Source organism: Helicoverpa zea, chromosome 22 (assembly GCF_022581195.2).
Source record: "Helicoverpa zea isolate HzStark_Cry1AcR chromosome 22, ilHelZeax1.1, whole genome shotgun sequence".
In the NCBI taxonomy this organism is placed as follows: domain Eukaryota; kingdom Metazoa; phylum Arthropoda; class Insecta; order Lepidoptera; family Noctuidae; genus Helicoverpa; species Helicoverpa zea.
In genome coordinates, this window is record NC_061473.1 from 7,666,429 (window position 1) to 7,684,817 (window position 18,389).

The 18,389-nt window shown below is 37.3% G+C and overlaps 5 protein-coding genes across 5 annotated transcripts; all 5 read left to right on the forward strand.

Moving 5' to 3' along the window:
• Window positions 1-1,002: 1,002 nt before the first annotated feature.
• On the forward strand, window positions 1,003-2,210 carry LOC124641466. The gene is made up of 2 exons (XM_047179535.1): window positions 1,003-1,135; window positions 1,411-2,210. The coding sequence occupies exons 1-2, from the start codon at window positions 1,003-1,005 to the stop codon at window positions 2,208-2,210; spliced, it is 933 nt and encodes a 310-aa protein (XP_047035491.1).
• A 15-nt stretch (window positions 2,211-2,225) lies between these two features.
• LOC124641658 lies at window positions 2,226-4,460 on the forward strand. Its single transcript, XM_047179828.1, has 4 exons — window positions 2,226-2,854; window positions 3,145-3,369; window positions 3,744-3,957; window positions 4,236-4,460. The coding sequence occupies exons 1-4, from the start codon at window positions 2,479-2,481 to the stop codon at window positions 4,363-4,365; spliced, it is 945 nt and encodes a 314-aa protein (XP_047035784.1). The 5' UTR covers window positions 2,226-2,478; the 3' UTR covers window positions 4,366-4,460.
• Window positions 4,461-5,744: 1,284 nt separating this feature from the next.
• Window positions 5,745-11,543, forward strand: LOC124641617. The gene is made up of 5 exons (XM_047179770.1): window positions 5,745-5,808; window positions 6,804-8,707; window positions 10,016-10,269; window positions 10,930-11,057; window positions 11,271-11,543. The coding sequence occupies exons 1-5, from the start codon at window positions 5,745-5,747 to the stop codon at window positions 11,522-11,524; spliced, it is 2,604 nt and encodes an 867-aa protein (XP_047035726.1). The 3' UTR covers window positions 11,525-11,543.
• Window positions 11,544-12,892: 1,349 nt separating this feature from the next.
• Window positions 12,893-13,918, forward strand: LOC124641494 (circumsporozoite protein-like). The gene has a single exon (XM_047179571.1). It carries the CDS (start codon window positions 12,893-12,895, stop codon window positions 13,916-13,918), a length of 1,026 nt encoding a protein of 341 aa, XP_047035527.1.
• A 543-nt stretch (window positions 13,919-14,461) lies between these two features.
• On the forward strand, window positions 14,462-16,683 carry LOC124641536. Its single transcript, XM_047179633.1, has 3 exons — window positions 14,462-14,531; window positions 15,066-15,212; window positions 15,422-16,683. Exons 1-3 carry the CDS (start codon window positions 14,462-14,464, stop codon window positions 16,681-16,683), a joined length of 1,479 nt encoding a protein of 492 aa, XP_047035589.1.
• Window positions 16,684-18,389: the final 1,706 nt, after the last annotated feature.

Here is an 18,389-nt window from a genome sequence, read left to right on the forward strand (position 1 = left end):
GGCGCAGTTACACAATTTAATGTTAACCAGCCGTATACTTGCCGCCATTGGTCAAACCGGCGATTTGAAAACTGAAAATAGTTCGGTTATCGTTAAAGTTCAATGGTGCAAATCACCGTATGTCTAATTTCAAAATAATTGCGTGGCCAGTCAAATTAGGTGGAATATGCATAAAACCTCCATCCATGGTATAATTGCAATCTACCAATAATCGTAAATGGTTGATTAATTTATTAATAGCCTAACTTTATGGCGGATTTAAGTGGACATTTAACCGATTGCGCAGGAATGAGCTGCTTCAGTTCTAGTACTTCCATTATGCATTCAATATACTAAAGATCGAAGCATGTTGATTAGTTTGCTCACATTCATAACAACTTTAGTATTTTTAAAGGGATCTGATTCAGCTTTATGTGAGTATTTTTCTTTCATAGTAATAATATTATGCAGAGCAATGTTACTGAAATTATTATTATTTTTTATTGTACACAAAAACATTAAAAACACACACACAGCACAGTGAAGACATGTACAAGGCGAGCTTAACCCAGAACTGGGTTCTCTAACAGCAAACCTTAGAGCGATAGAGAGATGCGATAGGGCAGATAAAATTAAAAGTGCACAACATTAAACAAAGCAAAGAAAACAAATAACCCCAAATTATAATAGAAATTATGATTGAAAAACACGCGCACCTAGTCCTTAAAAATGGGTTCATCTCACGTTCATCTCTACTTAGAACAGTTGCTTTGATATATACGATTAGACGTAACACACCAGAATCTGTTTTTTTTCTTGTTCACAAAGAGTAAAAGAACTAATTATATTTTATGTATTTCCCTAGTCTTTAGTATTGATACGTAAAAGTACATGGTTGTCGTGCTCAATACCAGTAGCTATTGAGAAACTATTTTATATGTATCGTGGACGGTAATCCTCACCACTTAAACAGAACATTGTAACAGAATTTAGACCTTAAGGAGATACAGATAAAGTTAGTTTATGCCTGGCCTAGTGGAGCCGGTGAAGCAATGCGTGCCCACCGCCACGGTGCGGGGTCCATGCCACGTGTGCGTTTGTTCCCCTGAGGGTGTGTTTCACTGCCGCCCGAAAGAATGCCAGGATGAAATTGTTGGTAAGTCGCTTAGAAATGTATAACAAACTTGCCGAAGGAGATATTTTAGGTATCACCACCTAAGTGCCTTTTCAGGCAGACCAACCAGGAGACACATCAAACGCGTTTCCATATACAGATCTGTGCACACAAAGGCTGTGCTCTACAGGATACAAAACAAAGTCCAAGTCAAAATAAACTACCTACAGGTCCTAAGAGTTCAGCCTTACACCACTAAAATTAAAATTTAATATTCATATAAAATTATATATGAAATCTATTTTCGTTATTTCCAGGATTAGGCAGACCAACTAGAGATTGCGAACCAAACCTCGTATTCAGACAAGATAATTCATTCTGCACATGTAGCAACGAAGGCAATTGGATGTCAGACACCTGTGAAGAAACATTCCGATACCTCCATGCAAATTACGACGATCCCATGCAGAATTTAAGGACTAATGTCGCTTGCATCCCCAATGCTCTGTACCTCTTCGACTGCAACGTTTGTCGGTGTCCCCTCAACGGCGTCGTTGATGTTACCCAGTGCACTACTAGGTACTGCGGCGATGGCCTCAAAGCTGACACGTGTGTCTACGGTGACATCATTCGCTTAGAAAATGAGATTTGCGCGTGCAGCGACATAAACTACTTCATCGACCGACTTTGCGTTAAAATCGAAAACAAGGTCGTACAAACTCTTCTTCCTGATGACGTTATCAAACTAGATGACATTGGCAGGTCCTGGAGACGCTTACGTGATCTGCAAACAGATTTTTGTGATACCGATGTTATGTACAATGTCGATTGTAACAGATGCGCCTGTGTGGACGGACACCTTGTCTGCACAAAGAGGACTTGTGAAGAAGTTAAAAAGTCTTTTCCCTTGAGAGACGATAGATTGAATGAAGTTGAAATCCTTCCTGAATTGAGCAGTCTCAACGGTACTATATGTGAACCTGGCAAGCAGTATCGTTTAAAATGCAATATTTGCACTTGTGGTCAGGATGGCCACGCGTCGTGTTCTACGATGGTCTGCTTAGAAGATGTCATCTTGGATGAAAAGGCACTGAGAGGATTGCTGTCTGCTGGATAATATTGCTATTTAAATATATTAGTGTTTAAATAGGGTTACCTTATTTATTGATTCGGTATTTATTTTTGTTTGAACTATGTTTTGATGTCGTTTCTTCTAACCCATTTTTTTATAAAGCTTTATTAGGTAAGGCAGTGCAAAACAAGTCTGTAGTCAAGTAAAATTATACTGACATGATTTTGGATCTATTCATTTATTCATTTTAATGGTATCATAAATTACAGCTAATGTGACGAATGCCAGCGACCTGCCAGAAATAAAACATGGAATGAAATGCGTTTACGGAAAAAAGTATAGGATGGATTGCAACACCTGCCATTGTGGTCACAGAAATAACCTATTATGCACTAAAATAGCATGTATAGAAAGTGGTAAGACTAAAAACGATGGAGAAATTAGCGAAGAAGAACCAAACGATGCTGAGAAAAATAGAGAAGGAATTGAAAAGAGAAAGAGGCTAAGAAGAATAGTTAGAAGAGAGAATAAAAGGTATCTGAGAACCGATTCACCAGCGTTCCCGCCCTTGCCGCCGAGTCGAAAATGCTTTGCAGGGAGACTGTATCAAGAGGACTGTAAAAGATGCTTCTGCAAGGCTAATAGAGTGCCTTCGTGTTCTGCCCACAATGCCTGCATTCAACCTAAGCGTAAGATACAACTCTTTAACCATTTCTTCTGACCTGCAGTCGGTACCTCTACTCACTATTTACCTGTACTTGTTATTTTTCTAAAGGTAGTCTTTACATTAGAAGGGATAATAGGAATCTATGCTTAAATATTTTAACAGTACCTACAGGCATTCGAATTTTTAAAACCCTTTTCGCAAATTCATACTTCTTTTTACCTTATTTATTATTACCTGGACATAAACATCCCAACATTTCCCAACCGCAAAATCTGTCCATTACAATAATAGACCTCATTCCTCCTTTTCCAGTGCCTCGAGAATTAGTTCCAGAAGACCTTCGTCCACCGGTAAAGGATAGCGAGTTCAGAGACTTGCCAGTTTTGCCTCACACTGCCTCGCCTTGCGCGCCCGGCACGACCTACAAAGTGGACTGCAACGTATGCCTCTGCAATGAGTATCAGAACCTCTTGTGTGATAAGCTACTGTGTGTCAGTTTCGCTGACATACACAGGGCCGAGGCTGTAAAGAAGTCTGGTAAGTTTTTTGTTGGCATACAAGTCCTTTAGTCTCTAATATTATTTGATGGAGCGAGTAGACCAGAGGAAAATTTGCTTCACATTGCCACACACAAGTATAATCTCACTCTTACATGTGACATCTGAACTAATCCATGAGAGGATTTATCTAATCTTTGCGTAAATCTTGTCTCAAGTCAGAAGACTAATAACAAACTGTGCAGTAACAGCAGGTGCTTCATAGCTTCCCCGATGCTCGTTCACTAGTATCCCATCACTACAGCCAAAGTAATTAACTACAGACCTATGTACACAGGGATAATTGTCGGCCCCACGTTTGCTCCCAATTCCCGAGCTCAATAGTCCCATAACTACATTCACACTTTCTTAAAGGTCTACCATGCAACGCAAACGACAACGCTGAGAATAGTGTACTCCAATCCAAGTGCGTGCAATGTTCCTGCAACGGTACCACCTTCTGCGAGGCTAAGGGGGACTGTGTCGCCGAGACTGAGGTCATGATGAGGACCTACAACTCCAGGAGAAATGGCTCCCGGCTGACGTTCGACTACGAAAAAGAGAAGTGCATACCAAACCATATTTACAAGTAAGTCATTTTGTGATGCGGTGTAGGGACCTACTAACTTTTTAGAGAAGCAAGTAATATCAGATTTCTAAAATCAATACGCCACGTCCTAAATTGGGTAGGTAGGTTTTTTTTTCAGATGCGTGAATATTAGTTGCGTTAATGTTAGTAGAGTGTCAAACTTTAACTGGCTGAAACCTATATTTGATTGATCCTTCTGCAGCGTTTAGTATCTCTTTTGAACCAGTCCGCACCTCTGTCAAACCTGTCTTCCTAAAATGATTCCCCATCATTTCCAGGGACGACTGCAACAAATGCTACTGCCAAGAAGACCAGACACTACGTTGTACGCAGAAGATTTGCCTGAACTACAACCAGGCCCTCGAAATGGAGAAAGAACACAAATATCTAGAGGAACACGGCTTATAATGACGATACCTTCAACGACCTCGGCATGTTACACGGATCTGAATAATCATATTATTATTTAGGAGGGTTTGTGGTGCAATGAATAAATGTATTCACTAAAATGAGTTTTTTTTTTCTTTGTTCGAAATAGATTGCAAATTGTCATCTATCCCATCTAACCTATCGGAGGTTACAATTCATAGTTTATCGCAACTGGGCAGTAGCATCTTCAAAGCTAAAATATCCCATATAACGCCCAGAAACACTCCTCAGTTTGGGGGAGGCCTCAGTCCAGACATAGACATATATTTGCCCACGCCCACTCACACCACGAAGTCGTGGTGGCCTAGTGGGCAAAGAACCAACCTCTCGAGTATGAGGGCGCGGGTTCGAATCCAGGTCAGGCAAGTACCAATGCAACTTTTCTAAGTTTGTATGTACTTTCTAAGTATAATGACTGATAAAAAAGGTGAAGGAAAACATCTTGAGGAAACCTGGACTATATAGTCTGAAATCACCAACCCGCATTGAGCAAGCGTGGTGATTAATGCTCAATCCTTCTCCATGTGAGAGGAGGCCTGTGCCCAGCAGTGGGACGATAAAAAAAGCTGTAACTACTGCTCACGCCCTTAAGATGACCAGGCCTATGTGATATGTATTCTTCGGATTATATTCACTGATAGATTAAGTATATTTCTGCAATACCTACGCATAAAATGCTGAAACTGAATACATTTTTCAACACCTACTTACTTTATTTTATGATTTTAACGGTTCTGTTTTATATTGAAATTTCAAAAGTTATATAATCGAATATAAAAGCAACAATAAATAAAAATATTTGCCGTATAATGTCGATAAAACAAATATTAAATAAAAGTAAACAGAAAAGTACATAGGTATTCAACGAATAAAATATTGTTTCGGTTGGATAATCTACTAGTGATCTGATGTGATATTAAATGGTTAAAAACAATGAATAAATTGTTTGCAAAAAAATAAGAAAGTGAAACAATATAGCATCGCAATCTTAATTATTAGTGAAACAAACTGAATTTAAGTTCCTCCAAATTTAAAATTGATATTACACAAAGATTTCCAAAAATAAATCAGTTTCCATGACGGCATGGATTGGCATAAAAAATAAATTACGTTTTATCACGTAACATAAAGAAAAGCCTACTAAACCATTGAAAACACTTAACTTAAAACCATTAATCATTAAAAAGCAAATAACTAATTAAATTGACCGTAAACTATAAAACTGTTCAGACGTAACTTTTTCAATTTCTAAAGATGACGTAGTTAATGGACCTGAAAGAATTTGATTAAAATACTAATATAAAATACTAATATTACTAATATCGTGTAGGGAACAAAAATACTCTTTTCCTTGTAAAATGTTTATGATTGTCACATTTGTAACCTTGCTAACAGGAATAAATTTTGGAGAGGCACTACAGAGTAAGTGTTGTTATTTATTATTTTCAAGATCTATACATGTATGTTGTCCGTTATTTAGTTATTCAGTATTTATTTATTTTCAAGCATATAATTTACATTTTTAAATATTAAATATAAAAATAAAAAACATTTAAAAATATAAAAAATAGGTTGCCACCGATATCGGGCACAGGGTCCAAGGTACCGGTGGTTAGGGTCCCAGAGACAAAAACCTCCTCACAATACGTGCCGTATCAAGGAGTACTGCCTTCTGAATCAGTCCCTTGATCCAGCCGCCCAACGAGAGCCTCCTGAGGTGTTCGTCGAGGCTCTTGGCTATTAAACCATTGGCCGTAACGACAATCGGCACAACAACAGCCGTGTCGACACTCCACATGGCGACAACCTCGTGCGCTAAGTCGAGATACTTTATTTGTTTCTCTTTCTCAGCTTTCACAAGGTTCTCGTCATGCGGAACGGCGACATCGACTATCATCGCGCGGCGCGCTGATCGATCTATCACCACAATATCAGGCTTATTGGCTACAATAGTCCTGTCAGTGATGATAGATCGATCCCAGTACAACGTGATATGGTCCTTTTCGAGAACTGGGTCGGGCGCATACTTGTAGTACGGTACCTCAAGGTCTACAAGGTTGTATTGCAGAGCAAGCTGCTGGTGGATAATCTTGGCCACTTGGTTATTATTTAGTTCTTTATTAGAAGCTGTGGTAATTGATAGAGGTTCAGAATCCTGAGCCATGATGGATGTTCCTTTAGGTTTGTGCTCGGCAATGGTTGGACCAAGGATGCGATGCGATCTTCAGATAAATCACCTTCATATTGACACTTTACTCTCCAGTCGCACAATTTCGTCACAGCCAATGTTAATAATCTGAAAAATTATATAATAATTAAAAAAACGATTCCAATTTTGTGAACATCTTTAGTTCCACTTATCAATCTTGTAACATGATGTTCCCAATTTCTACTACATTTTTATTCATTTTCCATAGGCACGTGTGTTCCAAACACACAGTTCTTACTGAATGGCCGACTATGCTACTGCAACAATCTTGGACGATGGAGCGAAGTCACCTGCCAACAGATAGGGCGTCCACAAAGTTGTCAGCCGGGCCAGATCATATGGGAAGAGTGCAGTCAATGCATTTGCCAAGAAAATGGGAAACTAATGTGCACAAATACAGAGTGTTCTGACGACGGTACTAAAAATAATGTGACTAACCCAGAATCTGGAGCAGAGCTGTGGTGTACACCGTTCAGGTCTTATTACATAAACTGCAGTCTTTGTGTGTGCCCGGCGTCCGGGAAGATGTCCGAAGCCCGATGTGCTACCGACTCATCTTGCTCTCTAAAAGGACCCAACGTATCAATAGATGTGATCACAAAAAAAGTTTGCATACCAAAAGTCATGTACTTATTCACCTGTCTCCACTGCTTATGTTCTGATGACGGGTTCTTCGTCCAAAGCAAATGCGTGGAAACCTGTCACAAAGCGCCCGAGTCAAGAAAATGTATCCCTCGAACATTTTATAGAGTTGGTTGCAATGTCTTTAGATGTCCCGAAAATGGTATTCCTGATGAGAAATTGAGTTCAAGGACTAAGTGTCCAGAACGAACTAGTCCTTTAAGTTCATTGAGCAGTTTAAGGAATGTTTCAAGTGTGTGTACACCCAACAAATTCACGAAACCAAAATGTATCTACTGTGAATGCAATTCTCATGGAGCTGTGAACGAAAAGAGCTGCTTAGAACAAGAATGTTTGAAGCTAAGCGATTTCAGCTACGATTTTGTCAAGAGTACATGCAGTCCTGGGGAGCTGGTACCTACGTGCATGGAATGTTTCTGCCTCAAAAGTGGTTTCACTGAAGAAAAATATTGCACAAGAGTTTGTTCGTTACAGAATAAACTGATAATGCTAGAGCGTGTTCTTAAGGAAACGATCAGTTTTGTAGAGAGAAGTGCTATTAAAGATATTACTGCCAGTGAAACCTGCGATCCGAACTCAGTCTTCATCGACCACGGGAGATATTGTTTGTGTCCAGATAATGGTAATACAAAATTTAAACTATGCTCATCTGTGACGGATGATTCTGGCCGAAAGAGAACACTTAGGGTTTTAGGAGACAAATCAAATGTAATAGACTATAATGCTACTTGCGAACCTAATACATTCATTGAGTTCGGTTGCAATACTTGTTATTGTACTACGGATGGTAAGATTGATCAGAAATGGTGCACTTTTGATGATTGTGAAGCAAAAATGACAATACAAGAGGCTCACAAGGATGACGTTCAGCCTTTAACTACAGTATCGATCACCTCCACTTGTGTTTCAGGCGCTATAGCTAAAGTCGATTGCAATTTTTGTATTTGCGGTGCAAGTGGATTGGTAAAAGATAGATCATGTACGAATAATACTTGTGGCAGTCAACTCAAGAACGTAATTGTAGCAGACTTTGCGTGTGAGCCAGCAGCTTACTATACAGTTGACTGCAACATTTGCTTCTGTGGGACGGATGGTGTTAAAAACGTGAACAAATGCACCAAAAATCAATGCGAGCCTAATTTCTTACGTTCAGATACTTGTACTCCCGGGGAATTATTTAGTGATGACTGCAACATATGTATCTGTCCTCCAAACGGCGAGAAGAAAGACAAAGCGTGCACAAACAGAACTTGCTCTGAAACAGACACACCTTGGAAAAAAATATTCAAATTGTCTCAGTCTTTGTTAGGTAACCAGCTTGTAGAAGACACAACTAGGAATTTAGAGCTTTGTTTTCCTGGTGAAGAGTTTAAGTTAGGTTGTAAGATTTGTGTGTGTCCAGAAATGGGCTTAAAAGAATACGCAAACTGTTCCCCTGCGCTTTGCGATAATGAGAAGGCTATAAGTACTGTAAGTAAAGTAGCTGTATTTTTTGATGACTAAAAGCAAGAGACTTGTTGATTTGTGGGAAATATTCTGAAGTTGTGTGCACATGTAGTATATAATGTATTTATAAATGGTCACAAAGCCGATACTTAAACCGAACATGGCCTAAGGATTTGGATATTGTAATAATTATGTCCAAAAATCCATTTTGTGTAGAACCACCCCGAAAAATGAGACAGACGGGGTTCTCTGTTTTTTTTTTTGTTTAAATTAAGTTCTTTAGTTTGATTTATGTTTCTAAAGTTTGTTGGCAAAAATTGCGTTTTGCGATAACGTTCGTTGATGAGACTAGTTTTGAAGTTTTTCACAGCTTTCAGACATTCTATGAAGTGTTTTAAATTATTAGTCTGATGACCAGTCTATATGGCCAAATTTATTCTACCGAAGTCACATATACTTGACTGTTTGATTTCATTTCAAATATTTAATGACTACGGCCAAATCTCACATTAACTTAAACTTTATTTTGTTTTCAGTTCTGGAAAAAATCCCCTAGTTCTGCCTCCACATGTTTTCTTTGAAAAAGTACCATACGCGATTGTGAAATGCAATCTTTGACAACATTCTGTATTTGGATAAAACATATGTGTATACTACACTGTGTTATTTCATAAGTAGGTTTTCGGCAAACTTAATGGCGGCTCGCAACTTATATCAGTGCAAAAGTGCGGGCTTTGGTCCTAACACATCTTCCCGATCGATTCATATCCAAAAACTATTCGCAGAACTACAGTTAGCAGTTGCCTTTATTGCTAACTTGGTGTTTTCCCACTCCCTGGCAATAAGTTGGCTTTAATTAAATCAAATTCATTTCTGCTCATCATTATTTCTACGTGCCTCAAAATAGGATTGCTTGGATGTCCCTTAGTATTTAATTTAATAATCCGAGTGAATTAAAACGGATAGCTACTAATTATTATAAGACTAGTCTAATAATAACATTTTTTACGTATTTTTGGTTGTATCACGCCCATTATCAATTACAATTTTTTGTCATTTAGATAGACTATTGAAATAAAATCTCATATGTAATTTTATTTTTTATCCTGAATATCATTTAATTATCCTGGAACATTGTTTCTGTGTTACTTATTATGTCTAAGGTCGCTTCTTTATCTTCGCAAGGTTCCCTTATAACTTATGACCCTTGTTTGAAATCAACAGCATCTTTACTCCGGTTTCGACTTGCTCAAGATCAATAGCGTATAGGAGGAGAAGGATGTTAAAATGCATAATTTTGCTAAACTCAATCTCATAGCCATATTGTTATAGACTAAAAGTCCCGGTGGAATCCGAGGAGACTATAGTGAAGACCTTTTCGACGAAGAATTTAATGGTGGCGACAATGCTGGTGGGGACGAGATCGTGGATGAATTAGATGATGTCGTTGATATAGCTGGCAGTTATAGAAATACTGGCGAAGAAGAAGTTATGATATCGAGAAGATTATTGAACTGTACAACGTATAATGTATCTGATAGTTCTCCAAGACAACAGTGTACTGCAGGGTCGCAGTATATTATAGGGTGATTTTAATGAAATAAAATTTATAATAGTATATATCTAATCAATTACCAAAGAAAAAAAAATAACGCATCAACCGTCGGGCCGAAATCGCTTTGTGGGTTTTCTTAAACTTTCACAAAGCAGCCCGTAGTCTGGAAGTTGGTGATTGATTCACCCGTGCATCGGAGAGCACGTAAATGTCGGTCCTACGCCTGATCTCTTTCCGGTCGTGTCAGATTGCAGTCCCATCGGGTTATGAGAGTGAAGAAATAGGGAGTGCACCTGTGTCTGCGCAAATGCTTGTGCACAATAATATGTCCTGCGCAGCTGACTGATCTTCTTAAATGAGAACAGCCGCCGTGGCCGAAATCGGCCGTGGACGCCATTATTATTACCAAACTTTTTTTACTTTGTTGGGTCCAATGATAGTACCATGTAGCACTCTCGATATTTTGCACGTTTTATAAAGGTAACCGTGCTGGATGGTGTTGAAAGCCTTTGTACGGTCAAAATATTGGAAAATTTAAAGTCAAAATATACCGTCTTTATTGTGTTAAATATTTTTTTACTTTTATGAACGTACAAAATATATAATATGTCGACTTGGTGCAATGTGGGTTCATCATTGGTTTCCATAGTAGAGGTGTTTTAAATAGATTGTAATAGTAAGCTTGTTACAGGTGTCAGATTTGCATATGTCCTTACATGGGAAACATCAAATATTTTTGCCGGCCTATGCCAGAGACCCAATACTGTGAACAAGCATTTCCTGGGATTAACTATGTGCCCATGGGAAGAAGGACTGGTGGTAATTATACCCTTTATATTTACAAATAAACTTCTTGGACCTTTTTAGTTTTGATGACGATTAATGAAATACTCAAAACTCGAAGAAGAAGCTACATACTCAATACTTTATTAGTAATACATAATTGAATTGTAGTCACAGAATCTAGACCAGTAACTACAGTAACAGATCCTAATGTAAATAAACAACTAAATAAAAGAACTCTTTCAACAGAAAATTCTTCGAACAACACAACAATAAAACCGAAGTTTCCTATCCAAATCAAGGTTCCTCACAACCATACTATGCATAAATGTGAAGAGCCAGGCAAGGTGACTGACGAATGTTTCTTCTGTGAGTGTGAAGCCGACAGGATCTTAGTAGAAGAACATTGCTATAAGAGTCTAAGCGATGCCTGCGTTGATGCTACCCCCACCTTCATTAAAGTCGGCGAATATCCCATCTTCATCAAAAAGACTACAAAGTGATCTATTTAGCTTTTATGAATAAAAGGAAGTTTTAAAAATGTGTTTTCGTTTTCTATGTGGTGAATGAAAAATTTCACAAGCATGTAAAATGTATTCTTTGATGTTATTGTAATTTGTGTCTGCAAGCAAATCGTTTTTTTCTCAACATATTTAACCCGAAATTATTTCAAACATTCTAACAGCCAGTTTCTTCATCAAAAGTTAAAGCCAAAGTAAAAGTCAAAGTAATGTCTAAAGTAAAAGTTACGGTCAAATTCAATTTTTCTATTAGTTTTGCTGTCACTTTAGCCTTGAAAAAACGAATTTGACCGTTACTTTTACTTTAGACATTACTTTAACTTTAACTTTTGATGAAGAAACTGGCCGTAAGAGGGCTTTATTATGAACTTGACTGCTGGAAACAGTTTAAAAAGACATATGAAGACAACAAGATTATCATGGAAGATGAAAAATATTAATAAAGACCCTGAACCTTTGGTACCACTAAAAACACCAGATAAGCGGTGCTAATTTCACGATCGTTCCTAATTAACAAAAATACTTACCCTAGTTATAAGTCACGGTCTTATTTCCAAAGATTTGATATATTTCTTAAATTGGTAGTTAAGGAAGAAGTTCACAATCATAATAAAAAATCACATAAAAAGCTATCAAGTGTTCCAATTACGTTCTAACGATGGTCGAAGTTTCTTTACGCTTTCAGCATTTATTTGAGAAGCACTATGTGGATGTTATCCTGTTTTATATTGTGCTTTACCATTAGTAGTGTTAAATCGTCGACAGGTAAATATTTTTGGAAGTATAAGCCCATCTTTATCTTGTAGTGTTATAGCTAATTTAAAAAATATATTGACATTTTAACTTAATAACCAATTTTCAGATCATTTTCGCCACCAAGTCAAGTCTTGTCAAGTAGGAGACGTGGTTCAGAATGAGTGTAACAAATGCTTGTGCACCTCGAAGGCCATATTTGAATGCGAAGCTCTGAACTGCAATAGGACTAAAGGTGAGCTACTTGGATCGAATTTCTGAATGCTGTTGGTTTTAAAACATGTGTTAGTTTACACAAAATGATAAAATGTTTCAGATGACAAAAGAATTGAACTTACAAAAGGGCAATGTAATCCGAACCAGCTTTACGTGCAAAAATTAATAACCTGCATTTGTACCAAAGATGGACGATGGCCACACAAAAATTGTTACGAAACCTTTCAATCACTACCTCCCAGAAACGTCGTGAAACACGAATGCGAGCCTGATAGTTATGTCCCTGTCGACTGCAATGTATGTAGATGTGGTCCGAAAGGTGTCATCCTCTCCGATCGTTGTACAAAAAATACTTGTGATGAAGAAGTCCACCGTAGAAACATGAAGCCCAACAGCATGTACAGTAACTGTGAAGTAAAAAACTGGTACTCCTTAGCTCCCTGTCAATTCTGTTACTGTATCAACCAAAACAAACTTGTCTGTAATACTGGAAACTACTACTCCAAAAAACTTGAACTTGGCTCGTATAACTTAAGGATCTGTGGCAAGGATTTAATAAGAGAAGCTGTGGAACTCATACCTGGAAACCAAAAAGCGTTAAGGACCCAAAGTCAAAAGGCTACAACAAAAGAGATGGCAAGGGTATCTCCAAAATCGACCCCGCATAAAATGCATAACAACCAAAACATTGCTATAGAGGTAAATAGAGAAAGTAATGAAATCTACACTTTACCTACCACCAAAACTAATAATGACAACTTAACTGAAAGTGTCGAATATTATACAGATTCAGAGGAAGCGATTAAGGCTCAGCTTAATAATCCAGCTCCACAGAAGAGTGTCATAACAAGTACCGTACCTACCCCCGCACCTACTGCGCAACAATTATTAAAGGATGGAAAAAGTACTAAGTTCCCGATTGTAGAAGGTGATGAAATGCTTAATGAAAGTCCTAATGAGGAAGGGGACGAGAATTCTAGCGAAAATGAATCTGTAAATGTGGTCCCCGAAGTTCCTGAAACTTCATCAACTACTGAAAGCGCTATTATGTTACATGCTAATGAAAACGCTAATGAAAATGCTAACGACAATGCAAATGAAAATCCTAACGAAAATCCCGAATTTGACCCTAATAAAGGAACAGTAGTTGAGATATCAAAAGGAACAAATACAGCAGGATCCTACCAATACGCCGGCAATACAATAAAGATAAGTCTTCCTAAAGTATTGAACAAGGTTTTCCAACTGGCGCTGAGGAAGTCCATGGTTACTTTATCAAAGGAGACGAAATGCAAACCTGGGTCTACGACAGTCCAGGATTGCAATATGTGCTTCTGCTTAAAGAATAGTAAATTACTTTGCACTAAAAACAAATGTGGTGATGCAGTAAAAAGCATAGAGAACTAATTTTTGTTTTATTGTTTTTATAGAAACTTTGAACTTTTAGGTAGGTAGGTAAATACTTGCCCTTAATTTTCAAAAGTTCTGTGTTGTATTCTAAAAAAGAGTAGGTACATTATAGAACACAATTCTTACAAAACAACTGAACTTTATATTTTGATTGTACTATGTTTCTGATGGTACTTGAAGTTTACTCCATAAATCTAAAAATTGCAATATGTAATTGTTTTCAAAGATTTAAAAATAACACACACCCAACCATTATAGAACAAACAAAGACATCATACACCTTTAAAGAGAAACTTTATGACAAAATACTGAATGTTTCTATATCTCCGAAAAATTCTATCGGACTGAATTCTTATCTAAATACTTCAGAACCGACATCTGACTATTCATTTTCAAAAACCAATTTATTCTTCGCCGCCCATAAACGAAAAACCAATTATAAAGCCCAATATTCATAGATAATAAATAACTTTTACTAGTCAAAGGAAATAATTTCCCTAAGAAATGACTTGGTTGAAAACTGAGTAAATAAGAAAGAAGATGACTATCAGAATCTTATTTCTATTGTTTTTAAACGTTCGTTTAGTAGTGATGTTACGCTTTGAAACATGTAAGTATCTTCTGCAAGGGGCTTACGGCCCCGATATTCTTACAGTCAACTTCAGGTCATTGGTAACAGTTTTATAGGAAAATCGTACTTATTACTATTGAGTTAAGGTGCATGACAGTTACCACTGATATGCAGTCTGTTTGTTACTGGATAGGTATATAGAATGTTGACAAATTCCTATGTTTGTATCTGTGATCTATTCCTAGTGGTTTTATATTCACACAAGTACAGTGACTCCCATATGTTCTTAGTCTTGCCAGATCTTCCTTTGTTTATGGCAAACATATTCAAACTTGCAAGTATGTAGCCCCAGCCTGTTTTTAAACGTTATGGTAAAATCGTTCTTCTGTTTGTGATCAATCAAGCATGAACTCAAAGTAATATATTCTAAAGGTACCATTCATGACATGATGCTCATTTGTTTAGCCTTTAGGTGAACGACGGGAGAAGAAGGAAGCTGTTCTACTCGTATATGTTCTTTAAGACACCGGAGAAAAGGAACTAGTAGATTTAAACGTAGATGAATGTTTTCAGCGATTGCAGAGAAAGTGTGGAGCGAACGATGTTCAAGAAACAGTATTGCTTTGAACGATTGCAACTGGTGCCACTGCGGTCCTAAGAGCCAATACACTTGCCGGGCTCGAGACTGCAGCGAAGTTGATATGTTTGGTCACTTCAATGGTACGTTGACTCAGTTGCAAATCATCTGATGCATCCAGTTAGGAAGCCAACCACAGCATGGTCTTCTACTTTATTGTTTTTTTTTTTTCATACGTTGCGCAGCATGAGAGTGCCCGAAAACAACTTGCAACCTACTTTAGTTCTACTTGTTAGACTTCTCCCAGATATCGCTCATAACTCCAATTTCTGTACTAAAAATTATTTTTCAGATGCCATCACTCATATGGATGTAGGAATGGAAGGCCGCGGCGTCTGGCGATCAGAGAAAACTCCTTGCGAAGCAGGAGTGCACTACCGCAAGAACGAGCTTCTGTGCGTATGCACCGAAGAAGGCACGTGGCCCAACCCGGTCTGCCGAGACATCTTCAGAGTCCTACACACCGTAGAAATGACCGACTCAAAGAAACCAGCCGAGAACACCAGCTGTAGTGCAACCAAAGCCTACCTCTATGACTGCAATGTTTGTTTCTGTCCCGAATCAGGTCTAATAGACACAAAGTTTTGCACAAAAAGAAAATGCGAAAGCGAAAAAGTCTCAAAAGCTCACACTGACGACGACAGAGTTGAAGAGGTATACGCCACGTGTACCCCTAGTAAAAGATATAAGCTCGGCTGTCAAATTTGCGTCTGTCTCCGAAACAACCGGCTCTTATGTGACAACTGTACTGCCGAAGACGATCACGATATGGCTACAACGCAAAATACTGCTTGCTACCAGAAAAAAGCCGGTACTGTGTTTAAAAAAGCTTGTAACTTCTGCCATTGTAACAAGAAAGACACTATATACTGTACAGCGAAGAAGTGTTTGCAGGCACACACGCAGATCTCTTTACCGCAGCTGAGTTACGAAGAAGCGCAACAGAGTGAGGATGAGTTTAACTGTGTGCCTGGAACCAAGTATGAGAAGGACTGCAATACGTGTCACTGCTTCATGCTGGACGGAGTGAAGTACTTTGGATGTACGATGAACATCTGCAAGCAGCCAACTGAATTATTGCACGACAGGACCTGTGTCGAAGGAACCTCTTACCAAGTCAACTGCCTGATCTGCCACTGTGTCATGGAAAACGATGAGAAACGCGAGTACTGTACTATTGACGAGGCTTGTAAGACAGCAGACAAGACGCCTAAGGAGCTATCTACAATGCATGGCTATTGTGAACCTATGCATTTTTATCAGTCGGACTGTAACAAATGTCGATGCTTGGCTGACGGTAAGACAGTTGCATGTACATCGAAGTTATGTTCGAAGAAAAAGGAGAAACTGAAGGAAATTTTCACGGATACTAGAGGTATTCCAAAATTTCGAGGAGATTTGAAGCCGCCGCCTGATCAGCCTATGATGATGGAGTTCATACCATTCGTGCAGAAGGATAATTCTTGTCCTAAGGGACAAACTTACATGGTAGATTGCAATGTTTGTTATTGCATGAAAACTGGTAATGCTGTGTGTACGACGAAGCAATGCTGAGTTTTCTAAAAGGATCGCGATATGACTTGAACCTTTCAATGTGTTTCAATGTGGACAAAGTTCTGTTGTATGATACAATAATTTAATAAACTAAAGGGAACGTAGCGGGGTAAATTTATTACCTCTTCGTCGTTTGATTTTATTTTCCACCGCAGCCTGGATTTTTTAGTTATATTAAAAGTGGAAAATAGTAATTAATTTTGGGAAAAGGACCCCTGCTTTTGGAATTAAATTAACATCACAGGATGGAATAAATAAAACGCCGAACTATGTACATTAACTATATTTTAAGAACGTTAGAAACAACGGTTCTTCGTCTTTTAACACATAATAACAAATAAAAATAACACTCTTCAAAACATTTTATTCGTCGCCATTTTAACTTTGTGCTTTTCACAAAAGAGGTCCGATTACTTTTACAATATTTACTATGGTTCCAGAATTTGAATATTACCTTTATTTGAAAGACCAGTATTTTGTGCAAACAGTATGTAATAGTTAACAGATTCTGAAATAAATTGAAGGTCCTATGAGTCGGTTTCTGATCACCGTTGTCAAGTATGTCGTAGACCATTATCAATGATTTTTATCCATACTCCTTTAAATATGAATAGAGATATATAAAATACCAATAAGGGTGCTCAAAAAGCCGACCATTAGTAACTTTGAAACTAACGTCACACCTATGTGTGAGAATTTTATTTTAATTTAGGACTTACCACATCCTCACTGCCTAGGTAAATAACGCTCAAATTAATTTTCAATAAAAGTTATACAATATATAAATTACAGGGACAAATTTGACAATTTCAATTATAAGCAGCTTAGGCAGTCAAAAATGCTAAATGGCTTAAACTTAAAGCAATACAGAATTAAATTGTGCAAGACCATAAAATGTGCTCGAGATAGAAACATTTTTACATTTAAAGCATCATACGTTTAAAAGTCATTATTATTTTATTATTTAAAATTCGATTTAACATTTTAAAAATCATTTTATATTTTAAAATTTCATTTTTTGAAAGCCACGATAAGGTTAACAATTGAGGCATAGTTTTAAGAAAATTGAAACAAAAAATTAATTAAAAATGGGATTAAAATGTTGATATTTTGCATTACATTTCACAAATGGATTTTAACAGACTTCTATTATTGTCATTGGTAAAAGATTTCGGTTTCAGTCATTACATTTTTATTCTGGCCTCGACTGAAAGTACACTTTGTGCCTCGATATAAAGTGCCTTGTTTTCGATTCAGGTGAAATGTCATAATATATAGGTGATAGACATAAGATGCACTGGATTAAGGATTTAGTCGACAAGATAGGTAATAATATAAAGTATCTGGTTGAGGTGTGAACATGATAAAATTCTTTACATTCCTTTATAACAGCTCATTTTTGAAATATTACATAATAATTAATTTACATCAATATTTTACCAGTAGTAACTATCATTTTACAAAGCAATTCAAATGAATTGTCATTCCGTTAAGGTGTCAGTGGTCAGTAAGAGATGTGCTAACAAAATGTGCGTCATTTAGCTTTATAAATACTTAGTTTAGTAGTACATTCTACATATAAAACATTAGGTGATACAGGAAAATAAGTTAACTTCGAAGAAACTAATTCAAATATTTACTTAATTTATATTTTATATTCACGATGCTAAGCTGCAAAAAGCTCATGATTATAAACTTATGAAAAA

Bases quoted from the DNA above. Each gene is read 5' to 3' on its own strand.
- LOC124641494 (XM_047179571.1), top strand. From the start codon at position 12,893: ATGAAGCCCAACAGCATGTACAGTAACTGTGAAGTAAAAAACTGGTAC.
- LOC124641617 (XM_047179770.1), top strand. From the start codon at position 5,745: ATGTTTATGATTGTCACATTTGTAACCTTGCTAACAGGAATAAATTTT. The intron at 5,809-6,803 runs GTAAGTGTTGTT...CATTTTCCATAG, and splicing joins TTTTGGAGAGGCACTACAGA to GCACGTGTGTTCCAAACACA. The intron at 11,058-11,270 runs GTAATTATACCC...CTCTTTCAACAG, and splicing joins CATGGGAAGAAGGACTGGTG to AAAATTCTTCGAACAACACA.
- LOC124641536 (XM_047179633.1), top strand. From the start codon at position 14,462: ATGACTATCAGAATCTTATTTCTATTGTTTTTAAACGTTCGTTTAGTA. The intron at 14,532-15,065 runs GTAAGTATCTTC...GAATGTTTTCAG, and splicing joins GATGTTACGCTTTGAAACAT to CGATTGCAGAGAAAGTGTGG. The intron at 15,213-15,421 runs GTACGTTGACTC...ATTATTTTTCAG, and splicing joins TATGTTTGGTCACTTCAATG to ATGCCATCACTCATATGGAT.
- LOC124641658 (XM_047179828.1), top strand. From the start codon at position 2,479: ATGAAATGCGTTTACGGAAAAAAGTATAGGATGGATTGCAACACCTGC. The intron at 2,855-3,144 runs GTAAGATACAAC...CTCCTTTTCCAG, and splicing joins TGCCTGCATTCAACCTAAGC to TGCCTCGAGAATTAGTTCCA. The intron at 3,370-3,743 runs GTAAGTTTTTTG...ACTTTCTTAAAG, and splicing joins CGAGGCTGTAAAGAAGTCTG to GTCTACCATGCAACGCAAAC.
- LOC124641466 (XM_047179535.1), top strand. From the start codon at position 1,003: ATGCCTGGCCTAGTGGAGCCGGTGAAGCAATGCGTGCCCACCGCCACG. The intron at 1,136-1,410 runs GTAAGTCGCTTA...CGTTATTTCCAG, and splicing joins ATGCCAGGATGAAATTGTTG to GATTAGGCAGACCAACTAGA.